An 18,601-nucleotide genomic window follows, 5' to 3' on the forward strand; every position below is an offset into this window, starting at 1 on the left:
CACTACTGTAGAGAACTTATTGTATTAAGCCAAATTTTCATTTACTAAATTTAAAACCTCTCCTTATTTACAACTGCCTACCTATATTCCCATATATGTCTATATATAAGGGGAAATAAGATTTTCTTCAGAAAAGAGGAAGTTACCTTACAACTGAATCTTTACAAAGTTTCTTAAATAAGAGCCATCTCTTAATCTCTTTATTTTGAACAACAAAGTCATATTTGTGAAGATATCTTAGTCTGAAACAACCTCAATCAATGGTATATATGGATGCTTAAAAAGATCGTCTGATAGAATCATTAAAAAAGGTAGCAAAATTTTACTATCAATTTAATAAACATTCCTGGGGAAGGACTGAACATCGTAGGCGTTGGACCATTATAAAGCAAGTTTTTAAAAGATCACTTGAAAAAGAAATATGGTAAGTGGTTAAGTTATGGCTATCATATAACCTAGAGATCCAACAAAAAACCACCTGCTTTAATATATTCAAGTAGGAATCTCGTCTGAGATAAAACTTCCAGTCACACATGGATTTGGAAAGTGCTGTATCTGAAACAACTAAAATGTAAGTAAACACGATGTGCTCTGGAAAACTGTGCTAGATAACTCAAAAAATAGTTCCCGTGATGACAAAGTCACTGATGTCAATAAGCCATGTGAGGAGTTTGAACTGTCTAATGAAATGTGAGAGCAAGATGAAGAATTTATAAATTAAAATATTTCAGGTAACATGTTATTTTAAAGGTAACTAAATTGAAAAATTAAATATCCTAAGAAGAAGTTTGCTTATTTCATGTACTTACCTTAAGGTTTACATATTGATATTAGCCTAAAAAAATCTTTTTTGGGGGGGACTGTTATTGAGGAAATGGAGTGTTGTCTTAAATTTGAGGTGACTTTATTTTCTGGCATACTGAATAAAGTTGGGCTTCTATATTCATCCTGAAAGCCTTAGATGGTCCATTGCTAACAGATGAAGAAGGCATGAAGTGAGGGTCATCAAATAAATATGGAAAAAACTAACTAGGAAAGGACAAGGCATCTGTGTCATTTGGGATAGAGAGCAGGGTGGTAAGAAACAGTGCTATGCTACACATGCAACCTTGTTATGGGATTAAATTATGTGAGGGCTGACTTTTTTTTAAATGTGGGAGAAGGGAGGAGACTAAAGAAGTTTTAAGAAATAATAAAAAGTAGAATGATAAAAAGGAATGAGGTTTCTCACATAGCAGATTTTTCAAACAATAAAAGTTACTCCTTTAAAATTTTTGCTACACATTTCACTTACTAATTAAACAGTATATGAAAAACCTCATTACTTTCCCTTGAAGAATGTAGTTCATCACTATGAAAATCAGCTAGTGTTGGTTAAAACACACCCACAGGAGCCTCCAGGCTACTACTACATAGTACTTAGTACTACTACTAAGGTTAAGTAGTGTGTTTTCTTTCTCTATATGAGTTCCTGTGCTTTTATATTTCTGCAAAGTTTATCTTATTATAAAGTTTTTATGTCTTCTCTACCATCTCAAACTATGGCTTCTCTCTGCTGTCACTCTATCCAAAATTTGTAGGAGACCAGGGGCCATGTGTATCATGTCCATGGCTAAATCTCAACTGGTTAGCCTCAGTACTTGGCATATAGTAAATACTGAATAAACATATGCCACCGTTTTTTCACCCCTTAATCTTCAGTTATTTTGTGTGAAATAACAATAATGATAATAATAAAAGTCATCCTCATAAAAACTACCATTTATTGAACACTTCTCCTGAATCAGGCAGTGTGTTAAGTGAATTACCTGTATTTTCTACTTCAGTTCTCACAAAGATCCTGTATTATGTTAAATAATATAACACTGACAATATTCAATTTTTTGTTGTTTTTTTAAAATAAACCTTTTATTTTAGAATTGTTTTAAATTTACAGAAAAGTTCTTAAGAATAGTACAGAGAATTTCTGTATGGCCTGTACCCAGTTTCTCTTATTATTAACATCTTATATTATTACGGTACATTTGTCACAACTGATGAAGCATTGATAGATTAGTATTGGAAGTCCATACTTTATTCAGAATAGCTTCGTTTTTACTAAATGTCCTTTTTGTATATCAGGGTCCCACCAGGATATCACATTATTGGTTGTTATATCTCTGTAGGCTCCTCTCAGTCCCTTAGATATACCTTGTTTTTGATGGCCTTGACAGTTTTGAGAGTACTGATTGGGTATTTTGTATGATATTTTTCTCATGATTAGACTACAGTTATCGGTTTTGAGGGGACCACAGAGGTAAAGTGCCATTTTCATCATATATCATGGGTACATAATATCAGCATGACTTGTCACTGTTGATGTTGACCTTGAATACCTGGCTTAGGCAGTATACGCTAGATTCCTCCACTGTACTTTTTGGAAAAAGGTTACACTTTAAGGAGTGAAGATATATGCTCCATCTCTTTGAGGGGAGTTACCTAGATAAATTATTTGGAATTCTTCTGTATGGGAGAGTTGTCTATTGTCTCTTATTTGTTTGTTTATTTGAGCATTTCTTTTATCAGTATGGACTTATGGATATCCATTTTCTACTTTGGGGTATAATCCAATACTATGTTATTTTATTGTTCAAACTGTTCCGGCTTTGGTGAATGGAAGCACTTCCTTTCTGTCTCTCAAAGATGTTCCAGGCTCATTTGGTGTATTTCCCAGCCTGGTCCTAGAATCAGCCATTTCTCCAAAAAGCCCAGTTCCTTTTATTAGAGAATGGTGTTAGAAACCAGGATCTGAAAGTTTGGATTTAATAATTTCTGATTTACAAAAAAAACAATTTTATATGGTACAACCCAATGTTACCTCAGTTTTACAGATGAGGAAACAAAAGCTGGGAGAGATTCAGTAACCTGCTCAAGGTCTCCAAGCTCAAAGTGTCTGAACCAAACATCAAATCTGCATAAAGTTAAGTTACCAATTAAATTTAAATCAATCTTTACTTTGAGTAAAGAATATGAATCATTGGAGCTTGGTGTCAGCTCTTCTAGCTGCTCAAAGATGTTTTGCTTACTCTGTGTTCATAGACTGAGGGAAAAATAGGACATTATTATGAAGTCAACCTCTTTCATCAATTAATTCACCAATTTTCTAAGCAAATTCAAAGCAAAAAAAAAAAATGTACCAGTCATTTTTTTTCTAGAACCAGCTGGGTCTTTTAACTATATGCCTCACATACTATAATCACAGATCAGCTCAAAAACTTATTCTTGCACTTGTTTTTCTTCCTAAGACTGTGACACCTATAAAGTGAACTACTGATATGTTACAACATCTTTTAGCAGTTTATAAAATACAGCCAAAGATCATTCAACGATTCCCAAAGTTACTGCAGAAGAAATGTACCAACAATTAAATATAAAATGTTGAGTATTTGATTTGTGAGAACTTACAGCATTAGATCAGTTTATTTCCAAAGTTGTTTGTTTTTTGCTCAAAATGTACTCATGATTCTATGTCTTTATATGTCAATCTTACCAATACAAATTAAAATTTACTAGAACACATATCTACAATGGGTTTCTTAAAAATCAAGATTTCCTTTCTACTCATCTAGCACAAAACTTACTAAATCATCTTACTAGAATAGCTTCAAGATTAACTGCTATTAACATCACTGAAGTCAGATTTATGGAGCAATTTCCCTTCATAAGACCAAACCACACACAATCAAAACACAGTTTCAACAGAATCATTAAAAAAAAAAATCACCTAATTCAGATCTTTTTTTTTTTTTTTTTTTTTTTTGCAGTACGCAGGCCTCTCACTGTTGTGGCCTCTCCCATTGCGGAGCACAGGCTCCAGACGCACAGGCTCAGCGGCCATGGCTCACGGGCCCAGCCGCTCCGCAGCATGTGGGGTCTTCCCGGACCGGGGCACGAACCCGTGTCCCCTGCATCGGCAGGCGGACTCTCAACCACTGCGCCACCAGGGAAGCCCTAATTCAGATATTTTATTTCACAGATATGGAAACTAAAACTCCCGAGAAGTTAAAGGTCTTGTCCAAGTCAACTGCTAGTTAATTGATGAAACAGGACTAAGAGCCATATATCTTAAGAACTAGGTTCTCTCTTCACCACTAAACTGCCGTATAGAATATACAATGAATTATATGTGTTTGTGTATATACATTATGGTAGTAAGAATTTTTTTTTGTGGGAGGATTTTAAATTCCTCTGTAATGATGAGGAATCTGTGAACATAAATAAAAATGGTACTCCCACTTCTCTATTACACTCATTTCTTTTTCACTGAATTTAATTATTTTCAGTGCCCAGTCTGCAAACTGAGTATCTATTGTATACCAGGCACTAAAGTGTTAGAGGCTAGGAAACAAGGGAAAAAAAAAAAAGACATGGTCTCTACCCTTAAGAAAGCGCTCAGTTTTACGTTTATAGTACCTTCCTAAAAGTCTCCTTTGTTGATTCTTCCTCATCTCACAAACTCTAGAACAGCGCTGTCCAATAGAAATATAATGTGAGTCATACATGTGAGCCATATATGTAATTTAAAATTTTCTAACAGCTACATTAAAAACAAGTACAAAGTAATATATTGTATTTAATTAATATACCCAAAATATAATTTCAACATGTAATCAATATAAAAATTACTAATAAGAAAAATATTTTACTTTGGGGGGTACTTAGTCTTCAAAATCTGATGTGTAGTTTACACTTACAGCACATCTCAACGGAGACTAGTCATATCTCAAGGGCTCAATAGCCACTTGTGGCTAGTGGCTACTATATTGAACTGTGCAGCTCTAGAAACCTGTAGTGTCCCAGTGCTTAGTCTTTGGACTGGTTCTCTTCTAATATCTATACCCACTACTTTGGATATCTCAAACAGTCTCATGGCTTTAAATAGCATACATTTTCCAGTGATTCCCAAATTATATCTGGCCTAGAACTCTCGCCTGAACTTTAGATTCATACACAACTGCTTGGACACAAACCTAACATGTCCCAAACTGAACTCTTGACTTCCAACCAGCACCTGCCCCCTCACGCACTTAAATATGTTCCTCTTCCAGACATCCCCATTTCAGTAAATAGCAACTTCAACCTTTCAGTTGCTCAGGCCAAAAACCAGAGTCAATCTTGACCTTCTTCATTCTCTCACATCCAATTTATCATCTGTGTCTTTAAAATCAGTTTATTAAATACAGTCAAAGCTTACATAGTTTATAAAATACAGTGAGAATCTTACCTGCTTCACACCACTTCTAGTGCTGAGCTTTATCTACCTCAGTCACCATCATCACTCACCTAAACTACTGCAACCACTTCTTAACTTCCTAACCACTCCCTGCACTCCTACAGTCTACTTTCCACACAGGAACCAGAGTTTTAAAACATAAGATATTGTCCCTCCTAACCTTGAAAACCTTCAATGACTTTCTAATCTCACCCCAAGTAAAAGTCAAAATTTCTACAGCAGCTTATGAAGATCTACAAAGCCCAGTGAGATCTGGTCCATCACTCTCTGGCCTCATCTCCTGTTACTCTCTCCCTCATTCATGCTACTCCAGCTACCCTGGCTTCCTTGCTGTTCCAGAATAACCAGGAACACTTCAGTCATGCCTGAGGGCTTTTCCACTTGCTGTTCTCTCTACTTGGAATGTTCTTAGCCCAAAACTGACAGAGATTGATCCCTGGCTTCATGGCAGTCTTTGCTCAAATGTAGCCTATTAAAACTGCAATACCATTCCTTCCATTCTCTTACTGGTCTTCCCTACCTGCCTTTCCCACTTTTTCTCCATGGGATTAACCAACACTTGATCTACCATATATTTCACTTATTAATGTCCTTTTTGCTTTTCTTCCTCTACTAGAATAAAAGTTCCACAAGGACAGAGATTTTTGTTTGTTTTGCTCATGGTTCTATTCCCAGTGCCTAGGACCTAGCATAGAGTATACAGTTAATCAATAAATATTTGATGAATGAATGAACAAATGTTGTCAAGTATTGTTTGGGTTAAATAACATATAAAGTTGTAGTATGGTCCCTGGAATAGAGTAGCCACTCATAAACATTAGTCTACTCCCTAACCACTGTGGAGCTTTCCATGAAAGAAAATCAGAATTCTAAAATTTGTAAATTTTTAAGGCCTTCTATCTCATTCTATCCTTTCTCACTCTTTACTCTAAATATCTGATCATTATCAGTCAAAAGACAATTAAAAAAAATAATAGGTTACCTAAATTTAATAAAACTAGCTACAAATGTAAAATTCAGTGTGTATTATAAAACACTAATGTGGAATTAAAATTCACAGAAAATTAAAGTATTGTTTAAGTCATCTTTAAAGATAAAGAGCTATAATTTATGGCTCTTTCCTATAGGAAATTTTAAATGAATTCACAATGTTCAACAGGACTTCACTTTTATTTATCTACAATTTGTATCCTGCTTTCCTCCAGGAAAATTTGTGTTAGTCTAAAGAACCACCAAGTTTTAAAAACCATACATACTGTTTAAATGAAAATTTTAAGAAATGAACCTGGTTTGAATTTTAATATTTCTATAAAGTATTCTGTGTTTAAAGTGACAACAATCAGAATTAAAGAACTTAAGATGCTAACAATATGTGGTCCTTCTCCAAAATACTGAGTGCCAGAGACTTCAAATGATTTGCCCACAGAGGTCACAATGTGACTAAACTAACAGTTTGTGATCTCGAATGCTCACTTTTACACTTTCTACTGCACTGCAGTGCTTCTCAAATATACTAACCAACACTTTACAATACAACCAATTATGCTGATTCCTTCTACCCCCCTAAAAAAGGAAGGAAGATAAAAGCATGTATCAAATGGTATACTGTAATTCAACATGAAAATTTATATTTCAGGCAAGAAGGTTAGGGAGAACAGACATAAACATGCAAAAAGGGGCAAAGTGTATATCAGAATTGTCATGGAGATATTATAAAGAAGAAATAAGTTTAAGATGCCATGAATATGTGATTTATATTTCACTTTTCAAAAAGCTAACAATTCATGGGGCTTATATGTCTTCAGAAATTTGGGCCATTTCATTTTATCACTGATGAGAATGACGTACCTCACGTTCCACGCAGTGGTAAAGTCTGGGTTTAGAAGTAGCAGGGTGCATGTGACATCTATCAATTCTAAAATAAAGAGAAGTCATATTAAAAACAGTCCTACCCTTGAAGGTGTGGCTTCTCTTTCTTTTAAGGTCCTCTTTATTTTATATATATATATATATATATATATATATATATATATATATATATCTCACATTATACTTATATCTCATGTCATAGTAATTTTAATGATAACTTTGTTCTAAGCTGTCAGAGACACAAAGATTATCCTCAGATACAAAGACATGAAGATTTTCTTCTACTTATGATAAGTATAACTTTTTAAAAGTTGACACTGAAACCACTTTACAATACATCTATAAAGAATAATCAAACTAACCTATTCATTCTTTTAGTAGTTTTTGGCACAAAAAAAGAAACACAATTTCTCTACCACTATTCATTTAATTTCACAAATATTTCAAGAATTGACTACGTGCAAATTTTCAAAAAGAAAATCACATATAATCCAACTTAGTTAACAATTCATTTACATTCCCCTGCAAAGATTATTTCTTACACACATTTTTACAGTTATAGCAATGATAAATGCACAATTTTGTTCTATGTTTTTCACTCAACATTATTACATATGCATTCTCCTGTATTGCTACAGTATGCATTTTTAACAACTGCATAACAATCCTTCAGTTTAATATATTATCATTTATCTTATTCTTTAGGCTGTTTCCTGTTTTGTTTTTACTGTTATGGATAATACTACTACAAACATTTTTAAGCATACTTTTTGTCTCATAGATTATTTTCTTTGGACATTTTTCCAGGAGTAGAACTACTATGTCAAACAATACAAATATCAGTATGGATCCTACTAAACACTTCCAAATTGTTCTCCAAATGGACTGTATCTATTTACATCGTCAAGAGTAATGTGAGTGTACTTATGTCCCGGAAACTTTGACCTATGTAAGTATATTTCTGAAAATGAATGTGGCAGATAAAAAAACTGTACTTTGTTTCTGTTTTAATTTACATCTTTAATTATAATTATTAATACAAACATTTTTGATTTTGTTTACTATTTTCTATTTTCATTGTATTGTCTGTTCATATTCATTAGCTATGTATCTATCATGGTCTTGAATAAGCTCCATAAGCCTATATTTAATAAAACAAAGTCAGTAATATTTAGACATATCGTCTTCATTTTATTAAAACTGAAAAAAAGAATTTTAGGATTAAGATGATCAAGCTAGGGCATAATACTAAATTATAGTAACCTCTACCAAGCTCATATTAAATGCTAAGTAAATAAAATAATAAAAACTGTTATAATTATTTAGCACTATTATGTATCAGGCACATTATTATTTTATTTACATTATTTCATTGTACTCTCACAATCATAATCCAAGATATTTGGAAATGGACATCTAGAGAGTTTAAGGAATTTGCCCAGAGTCACCTAATTAGTATGTGCAATGACAGCGTCTGACTGCTTTTAATAACTCAATTATACTGCAGTTGAAATGTCTGTCTACAATAAATAATCGGGGCACTCCCCGTTTTAAAAGATAAACTTTTAAAAATCGAAGAGTAAATACACATAAGTGCATCCCTATAGTCATCTTAAAATATTTTAGTGAACATGAAAATCAATTATTCAATTCTCAACCATCTCAATAAGAGATTAACATTTATTGTGAGCCTATGATTTCATTACTACTGAATATATTATAACATTTGATAAATAAGCAACAGAAGGTAGGATTAGCACACATTTATTTTTGAACTTTATCCTCCTCATTACAAGCATCATGAAATGTCTATATTACAAACATACTATATAATATCAATGTATATATTATATAATGTCAATATGTCTATAAAGAACAATCTAATAAACCTCTTCCTTCTTTTACTTTTAGTAGTTTTTGGCACTAATTTAACATTTACCAGGGAAATTAAATACAATTTTCTATACCATTATTCCTTTAATTCCAAAATATACCAAGTACTGACTATGTGCAGAGATTAAACTGGGCCCACAGGACTGAGAGAATGGATATTATGAGAAATGCAAAACCTGATCTTGCCTTCTAAAAGGTTAACCTTTAGTTGGAAAGAATATGTAAACAATTATAAGACAAACTAAAATAACTGTGAAGTAGAAACATATACCACATTTTGGGGACCACCAAAGCAGCTGCAATTAATTCTTACTGGAGTACCCAGGGAAGACTATAAATGAGTAAGACAGTAAAGGGCACTACAGACTGTGGAAAAAAGTATGAGCAAAGGTAAGAGGCAGGGAACTTCACACACAGTATGCTCTCAAAAGATTATGGGTATCCTGAGAGTGACTAAAGCTGAGGGTGCTGGAGAAATGTACCTGGAAAACAGAATCTGGTCCCAATGTCCTTGTCAGCCTGGCTTTCCATTACTTTCCCTTCATGTGCTACATTCCACCTGAACCAACCACCCCCCATTCCCTAAACATACTGCCCATCTGCCTACCTTTTCTTCTCTGGCTATAACTCAGATTTACCTGCTTCCTATTCTCTCTGCCAGAAATGTCCTCCTATCCCTGAATTTAAAAGAAAAAAAAAAGCATCTTTCTCTATAAAGGCCTTCCTGACCTACATGGTTGAAAGCAATCTTTCATCTCTATGTTCTGTGTATATCTTACTTTGTTACTGAACTTATATAAATATTATCCTCTTGATGAGACTGTATATTTTTTGGATGCAGGTCCTCTCTAATACACCTTCAAATTAGCCATTCATTCATCAAAGATGAAAAAAATATGGCCTCTGCCCAAAAGAAATTCCAAGTCTGCCCACATCACAGAGAAGTGGTAAGAGCACAGGCCTTAAAGCCATTCTGCCTGGGTTCAAATCTCAACTTCTCCACTTACTGCCTACATAACTTAATGTCTTTGAACTTCAGTTTCCTTATCTATGAAATGGGGATCATAACATCAACCTTAGTGTTGTAAGCAATGAAATTCATCCCATTTCTCCATAGCTGTTTGACACACAGTTTGACTCAATAAATACTTGTTCAACTAAACACCATTACTACTTATCAAGAAATGAATATTCTCAACATCAATTAATCAAAGAAGTCAAAAAAATGAGGCAGTTGTTCTTATTGCAAAGCTGTCTAAATTTCTAAACTTGTGTAATAAACAATAACAAAAAAACCACTTGGTTATTAAGTGGCTGTATGAAAATGTTTGTGCATGATGGGAAGGCCTCTGGAGTTTTTTTTTAAGTCCACAATTTTTCAAAATCCATTACACTTTCCAGATAATGAGATAAACTGGTATTTAGTTTCTTGGACTCTCCCTTTCTGCATTAAAAAAAAATGTGTATTTGACCAATCATAGTTGCTATTTGTTTGTACTTCTAATGCAACTCTCCTTCCCCACCCATAAATGAAGAAGAGTTCATCCTCCACAAGATACTTCTGTATAGCAGCACAAGGCAAAAACTAACACAGAAAATACCTAAGTTCCCACTTTTCATTTTGCGGATGTGTGAAGAGCACTTCTTTTACTGGAGGGTCTCCCCCTAGCAAGGCAACAGCAGCTGTTGGGTTCAGAGCCCAGCTCTACTACTGACTGGGAAGTTCCGAGGCACACCAATCTTTCTGTGCCTTAGTGTCCTCCTCATACGTAAAACTGAGCTAATAATAGTACTACCTCATGGGTGTATTAAATGATTCATACCCATGAATCGTTAGGACAATACCTGACACACAGCAAGCACTCAGTGATAACTCCTGTTACAAAGCCTGTATCTCCTAGCCCAGTTATAAATGATACTGGGATTGGGCCTCCCTGGTGGCGCAGTGGTTGAGAGTCCGCCTGCCGATGCAGGGGATACGGGTTCGTGCCCCGGTCTGGGAGGATCCCATATGCCGCGGAGCGGCTGGGCCCGTGAGCCATGGCTGCTGAGCCTGCGCATCCGGAGCCTGTGCTCCGCAACGGGAGAGGCCACAACAGTGAGAGGCCCGCGTACCACAAAAAAAAAAAAAAAAAAAAATGATACTGGGATTGGATGCCACCAGAGGGAGGAAAAGAATCTCTTGAGCTGGCTGAGCAGCGACTGCTCAGTGGAGGGATCCTTCTCAAACCCCCCCTGTTCTCTAAACATACTTATTCTCTAAACACACTTAAAACTTATCAACAGCCTTGGCCAACCACCAGTAATGCCTAGTAACACATACAGTCACATGCCCTTCCCCCTTCCTCTTTGATAAACTGCTAACTCTTCCTGATTCAGGACTTAAGTTCAGATGGGACCTCCTTTAAGAAGCATTCCAGTCAGATCCAAGAGGTGAGGGTGAAGTAGAATATCAGAAATGGAAAAGGGCCAATGAAGGAGAAGTAACTAGGTTATAAATATTGGACACAATTAAAGAATCCTTACTGAATTATATATTTTTTTCTGCTCTTCTTCCTCACTGGTTCTGGTTAATGAGAGAAAGGAAACTAGTGTTTCTTGAGAGTCAATGACATGCCAGTCTCTGTGCTGGGTGCTTTACATACACTAATTCATGTGATCCTCACAACAACCCTCTGAGACCTGTGAGAATTCTCTTCTTTTGGTGTGGAACTAGGAAAAGGTTAAGTAATTTGCCTAAAATCACTGCTAAATGACTTCAGTGTGCTGATAAATTGAGTCTAAATCCAGCTCTGTTTTTCTTGCAAAGAAGATGCTCTTTCCAACCTAGCACACTGTCTATAATTACTTTGCTGTCTTCAAGTGAGTGTTGAACCAAAGATCTAAAGATAAACATGTATAATCAACAGTTGACTATTTCACTCTCTCCATCTCATCAACTATATACCATTTCTTTGTAGTTTTACCAAGATGTGAGCTACTGATATCCCTACAGTCTCTTGAAATTAAACAGATCTCTCTCCAAACACCAGAACATATACCAGCAAATAACCATTCCTTTGTTACACACACTCCAATATATGACTAGCTCATCATCACATCACAAGGAGAAAATGAATCAGGGCACATTATACACAGGAAAAAAAGTACCTAAATTTCAGCTGTAACAAAGAGAACATTTAAGGATGTTACAGAAAAGTCAGAGAAAGACCAATATGCTTTCTTGGCTTCAATGCATTCTAGAAATGGCCCAAGGTGAGCAGTCACCTGGTACTGGACACTGGGTTTGACAACTGTCTCTAACAGAGATATGTTTTCATGCATCTAAAAATAAATCCAAGGTCAACTTGGATTAATTAATCTCTTCCTCTAAAATACATTCAGGTTACCACAACAAGAGAGGCTTGAGGTGAGGCTAGTGGTAAATATCAGAAAGGTCCTGTTTATTACAGAATACAGTCACTGAATCAATAGCCAGACTAAGCTAAAACCTTCTTGCTTACCAAACTCTTGTTACTTATTTGACAAATGTCTATTGAACACGTAAGAGTGCTGAGTAAATAAAGACAAGCTATAACCCCTCTTTCTAACAAACCCACAACCTAGCTGGGATAAATGTTGTTTAAATAATCAACTACAATAAAGTGTGGTAAGTTCTACTATGTATGCAGTATGAATAAGGACTCCCACCAGAGTGCAAAGGAGTAATTGTTGCTTCCTGGAGCAGTCAAGAGGCTTCACATGTGTGTGTGTTGGCAAACACAACAATAATGACAACATTAGACCTGAACCTGAACTCAGCAAAGGCATGGAATTAAGGCAGTAGTACACAGCAAAGTCCAAGAATGGAACAGTGTTTGTTGTGGCTGGAATGCACATCAAACAGCTGCAAACTCAAATGCTTCCAGGGTTCAAATAAATGGCAAAAAAGAGGCAAAGCAAACCTGGTAAGTAGCAAATGACACTGCCTCAGTGTCTGAAGGACATGAGGAGGTTGCAGTCAACTGGAATAGGCTGCTTGCCTAGTCAAGAAAAGCAAAGGCTATGATCCTCAGCCAATTGCTGCTGTGCAGAAACGGATGCATCCAAGGCTTCTGATTTTTCAAGTGAAGGCAGAAATCCATACTTCCATCCTAATTTTAGAAGTTCATCCTGATTTGAAATGTTTATCCAACAACAAAGTTGTTTTAAAAACAATTTTAAAAACATTATACAAGCCAACCGAAATAAACCTGTGGGCTGGCTTCAGCCTGGGGGCTGAGAGTCTACAACCTCTGATGCTGAATATAAAAGTAGAGGAGGGCTTCCCTGGTGGCGCAGTGGTTGAGAGTCCGCCTGCCGATGCAGGGGACGCGGGTTTGTGCCCCGGTCCGGGAAGATCCCACATGCCGCGGAGCAGCTGGGCCCGTGAGCCATGGCCACTGAGCCTGTGCGTCCGGAGCCTGTGCTCCGCAACGGGAGAGGCCGCAAGAGTGAGAGGCCCGCGTACCACACACAAAAAAAAAAACAACGTAGAGGAAAAAGCTGGTAATGCAGGCTGGGGACAGATCGTGAAGGCCCTTGAATACCATGTCAAGGATAATGACTCTACCTTGTCCCTCTAGGCATCATGAAACAAGAGGATACAAATATCAGAAAAGCATATTTCAAACTGTGTTTCTAAGAATTGTTGTTTGAAACGACTGACTAGTGGCATGACGGACATGGATTACAGAAGAGAGGCCGAAAATAGGGTAGACCAACTATGAGGTAATATTTGTCCAGATGAGAAAATAAGAAGTGAAGAGATAAGAGAGAGCTCAGTGATGGACTGAGAGCAAGCATTGTGAGAAAGAGGGAAGAACAACAACAACAAAAAGATGGAAGCGCTGACTTGGACACAGAGTGTGGGACAGAGCGCTACTCAGTCAGGACTCCAGTGCTATGGACTTCTCTCTTGCTTTTTGTTTCTGCCATGGATTTTTCATAAATCAGAATTACAGTATCACCCCTCTCCCAAACCAAATATGGCTATTACTGCAGCACACTTTTAAAAAATATTAGTTTCTCTCTAAGTAATTTAAACAGGGAGGCTGTGATGGTTACTTTTGGTTAAACTATGGTTAAACTTGACTGGCTACAGGGTGCACAGATTAAACATTACTAAACATGATTTCTGAGTGTATTAGTGAGGGTGTTTTCAGATGAGATTAACATGTGAATCTGCAGACTCAGTAGACTGCCCTCCCCAGTGTGGGTGAACATCAATCTGTTGAGGACCTGAATAGAACAAAAGGAGGAAAACAGGAGAATTTACTCCTTTTTTGCTTCCTCTGTCTGCTTGAGTTGGGACACCTCATCTTATCTTCTCCAGCTTTCAGACTGGGATTTAAACCACTGGCTCCCCTGCTTCTCAATCCTTCAGACTCAAACTGAATTAAATCACTGGCTTTTCTGGGTCCCCAGCTTGCAGAAAGCAGATTGTGGGACTTCTCAGCCTCCATAATCATGGGAGCCAATTCATCATAATGAATCTCATTTTATGTATATATATACATAAAATCTCTATTGGTTGTTGCTGTGGAGAACCCTGACTAATACAGATGATTTTCAAACATCTAAGGAAGTCAGCACACTAATGAGAGCATGAATTCAGTTTGGTTAAAAAGAAAAAAAATATATCCCCAGAATAAAGGTCACCTGCAGTTACAGAATACATTCTTAAGGGAATGCCTAGGATTTTGGCATGATCTATCACAAAGACACTGGCATTTCTGAAATTGTTCTTAAACTGCCAGCTTTCTTCACTTGGCTCTTATATGTATATTTTCTACAAGAACAATTTTAAAAGTATAGCATTTTCATGAAATAACTGCTTTTTCCTAATACTTTTAACTTTCTTTCCTTAGCAAAATTCACCACTGTGTCCTTCAGTTCACAAGTTTAGCAGAACACTCTTATGTTAGTCAGTCTGCATTTTCAGGTATCTTTTTTTATCAAATCAGAAACTCACTCCCATATTTTTACCAATAATACAACATACAACTTGAGTAATATATGACACCGCATTGAACTATACTGTCGCTGCCCCCAAAAAGTGAAATTGAAAACTACTTCCATGAAGATATAGGTTAAGATAAAATCAAGTTGCTTCTGTACACACACACAGTTGCATCAGAATTCAAACCTTAGATGTCAGTAATTCATGTGAGTGAGCTTAACCATTTGATCTTCTGCCTGGGTTCTCCTGGGTCTATCAAGATAAAACTGCATGATGAGGAGATTTAGCAAAGCCTACAGTGCACTGCCTAGAAAGACAAGAAACAGGGAAATGGAGAGAAGAACTTGGAAGACTACAGGAAGAAGGTGGGTTGGGCTAGCATACATGAATGGGCAAAAGCTAATGATCTGAAAAGACAGCCTTTGACACTTTCAAATTCATACTGTTTCTTCTCTACAAGAGCATCATTTGTCTCCCCCTGCAGAGTTAGTTATGTATTGGCTCAATCATACATTTCTGTGTGCCAGAACATACACAATATAGCTCTGTTAGGCAAAAAAATAACTTGATGGATTCACATGGTGCTACTTTGTACCTTAGTGTTGATGAAAACTACTATAGGGTAATGGAATGGAGAATGAAAGAGGGTCTAACAACAGATAAATGCCCTTAACTTTAAGTTTATGCCTAAACTTATGCCTTTAAGTTTCGGCCACAAACTTAAGTTATGCCATAAACTTAGACATAGCCTTATAATTAAGAAATATATATATCAGTGGACTAATTGAGTGAAACAGAAAATAGAAACTATTTCACATTAAATCTTCAAATCAGATTACCTTTTCTACTGGTCTAAACAGGGAAAAGTGCTATTAACCTATTATGACAGTATATTAAGGACAATGGCAAGAGGAACACAAGGAAATTGGTATGTCACCTTTGGCAACACTATTCTCCATGAAGAGATTGTTTCTCACTCAACTGTAAGCTTCCTGAGTAAAGGAAACAGGTATTATTCATCTTTTTATCCCCCACAGTACTTAGAACAGCTTCAGGTAGGAGTAGGCCCTCGGTAATGGCTACTGAACTTATAATTAAAATTCTCTAAGAAACAAAGTTCTTATTCAAAATTAGCTACCAGATATACTGAGCATTTCTGAAGGTACTGTTGTATGTGGGAAGGGGAAAGAGCTTTACAGAAACAGTCAAGAATATGGTCTTGGATGAGCACTCTCCAAAAAAGTGAGAACTCAGATCTTACGTTTACCTAAAAAGTAAACTGAATTTGTGTACATGGAGGCTTAACATCACATACAGGGGGGAAAAAATGAAAAGACACCAGGTGGGATGAATAGGGATTGTCTGATGCAGCAAAGAACTACCTCAGAGTAGCAGAAAAATGAAGAAATAGGATGGTTTTCTTTTGCTCATTTCAGCATAGGAACAGAACAAAGTGGGCCAGAGCTTACTTGGGAGTCAAAGTACAACAGCACCATCATAAACCACTGACCTGGTTCACAGTATAACTACCACCATCACACCTTGGTTATCTCATTTGGACTGCTATTAAATTAGTGCTATTGCTCATAACGTACTAAAGGATTAGAAACCAGAGAATCAGAGCTTGTAGGGACTAGAGTCCACTTCACAGATTTTCAAACTGTTTTTAGCCATAAGATGCTTTCTTCAAATATCTTACAAATGACCCCAATGCATTAAAAAAAAAAAATCAGAATATCTGTTTGCAGTAGAGGGCCTGGCACCCTGCTTGAGGCACCTTCCACAGAATCATCATGGATGCAAAATTAGAAAACGAGTGATGAGTCCAAGCTCCTCAGTTGACAGAGACGTTAAACGCCTGCCCAGGCAGTGAATGAAAAAGCCAGAACTAGAATCCAGGAATGGCAACATCAGAGAGGGTTCTTCCCACTATATTTCATGCTGCTTCTAAAAGTCAAAGAAAGAGGATAGACTCCATACTTACCATCTTTGTTCAGCCATTGCTTTCTTGTTCTGTACAAAAGGAGTTTGTTGTGGACATACGGTAAAAGGAACTTGACACACCAGCTCTCCACGCCAAGTTTGTTTTCAACCAGGACTATGGGACTCCGATTATACCTAGCTTCAGGACATGGGATCAGGCCAATTTCATCTCTTAATATGTAAAACATAAAAAAGAATTAAAGATAAGAATACTAGCCTTTTCAAAAATTTTCATATCCTACAGAATATTAAAAAAAAATGTACATATTTCCCTTTCTTAAAAATATTTAGCTCACCACTGGATTGGTAGAAATAATAATCTTTTAAAAGTTTGATAATACTGACAAGAGTATGGAAAAATTAGTATGCTGTACTCGCTGTTACAGGAATGAAAACTGGTCTAATCTTTGAATAGAAATTTGAAAATGTCTGTCAATTTTTTAAGTACATATACCCTTTGACCCAGTGATTCTACTGTTCAGAAATTATCCTGTGCCAAAATATATGAATTCATTGGATATTCATGGCAACAGTGCAACAATCTGGAAATACTCTGAATGTGTATCAAACAGTATAAGACTGGTAAAATCAATGTGCTTCATCCATGTGACAGAGCTGAAAAAAAAATAATGAGGTAAATCTGCATATGCTGATATGGAAAGGGTGCCAAGATACATAAAACAAAAAAAGCAAAATGCCAAACACAGTGTACAGCACAAAGCCCTTTGTATAATCTTTTTTTTTTTTTTTTTAAGGGCAAAGTCCTAGTCTTTTTCTTTTTCTTTTCTTTTTTTTTTTTGGCTATTCTGGGTCTTCATTGCGGTGTGTGTGCTCTTAGTTGTGGGCTTCTCTCTAGTTGTGGTGTGTGGGCTCTAGAGCACATGGGTTTAGTTGTTTAGTTGCCCCACAGCATGTGGGATCTTAGTTCCCCCACCAGGGATGAAACCCGTGTCCCCTGCATTGGAAGGCAGATTCTTAACCACTGGACCACCAGGGAAGTCCCTGTATAATCTTTTAAAAAGATATATAGATGCACTAAAAAATTTCTTGAAAGGATACCAAGAACCTTTTGGGGACAGGATTTATTTTTATACAGTTTAAATTTTCTAGTTACTCGTACATATTATTTATGATTTTAAAAATGTCAAAAATGTATTTGTTTGCCTGCTAATAAATATATGTAGACCAGATTATTAATAAAATTATATTATCAGTGAGACTATGGGCCATATTTTCTTTTCTTTTTTATAATTCTTTATATATTTCTAAAATAAAAAACATGCTAATATGTAAATATTGTTAAAACACAAAATACATTTCAGGATTTGACCATTTTCATCTGTGGTGGCTTCTATATCCCTTAATCCACCTCAACTTAAGTTGAAAATTTACATTACAGGCAAAAAATAGAACTACCATATGACCCAGCAATCCCACTACTAGGCATATATCCTGAGAAAACTGCAATTCAAAAAGATACATGTACCACAATGTTCACTGCAGCACTGTTTACAATAGCCAGGACATGGAAGCAACCTAAATGTCCACTGACAGATGAATGGATAAAGACAATGTGGTACATATATACAAGGAATATTACTCAG

The 18,601-nt window shown here is 36.1% G+C and overlaps 1 protein-coding gene across 6 annotated transcripts in view; it reads right to left on the bottom strand.

Moving 5' to 3' along the window:
• PTAR1 (protein prenyltransferase alpha subunit repeat containing 1) overlaps window positions 1–18,601 on the bottom strand; it is a gene marked incomplete at both ends in the record, with an annotated part of 39,004 nt that overhangs the window by 11,822 nt on the left and 8,581 nt on the right. For 4 of the 6 annotated variants that reach the window (XM_079706926.1, XM_079706923.1, XM_079706922.1 and 1 more), the window contains 2 exons: window positions 7,121–7,187; window positions 16,999–17,168. The exons of the other annotated variants lie outside the window; for them this stretch is intronic. In XM_079706926.1, the coding sequence (XP_079563052.1) occupies window positions 7,121–7,187; window positions 16,999–17,168 (237 nt within the window). The remainder of the gene's footprint in view (window positions 1–7,120; window positions 7,188–16,998; window positions 17,169–18,601) is intronic. 6 annotated transcript variants of the gene reach the window in all.

Source organism: Hyperoodon ampullatus, assembly GCF_949752795.1.
Source record: "Hyperoodon ampullatus genome assembly, chromosome: 6".
Lineage (NCBI taxonomy): Eukaryota > Metazoa > Chordata > Mammalia > Artiodactyla > Ziphiidae > Hyperoodon > Hyperoodon ampullatus.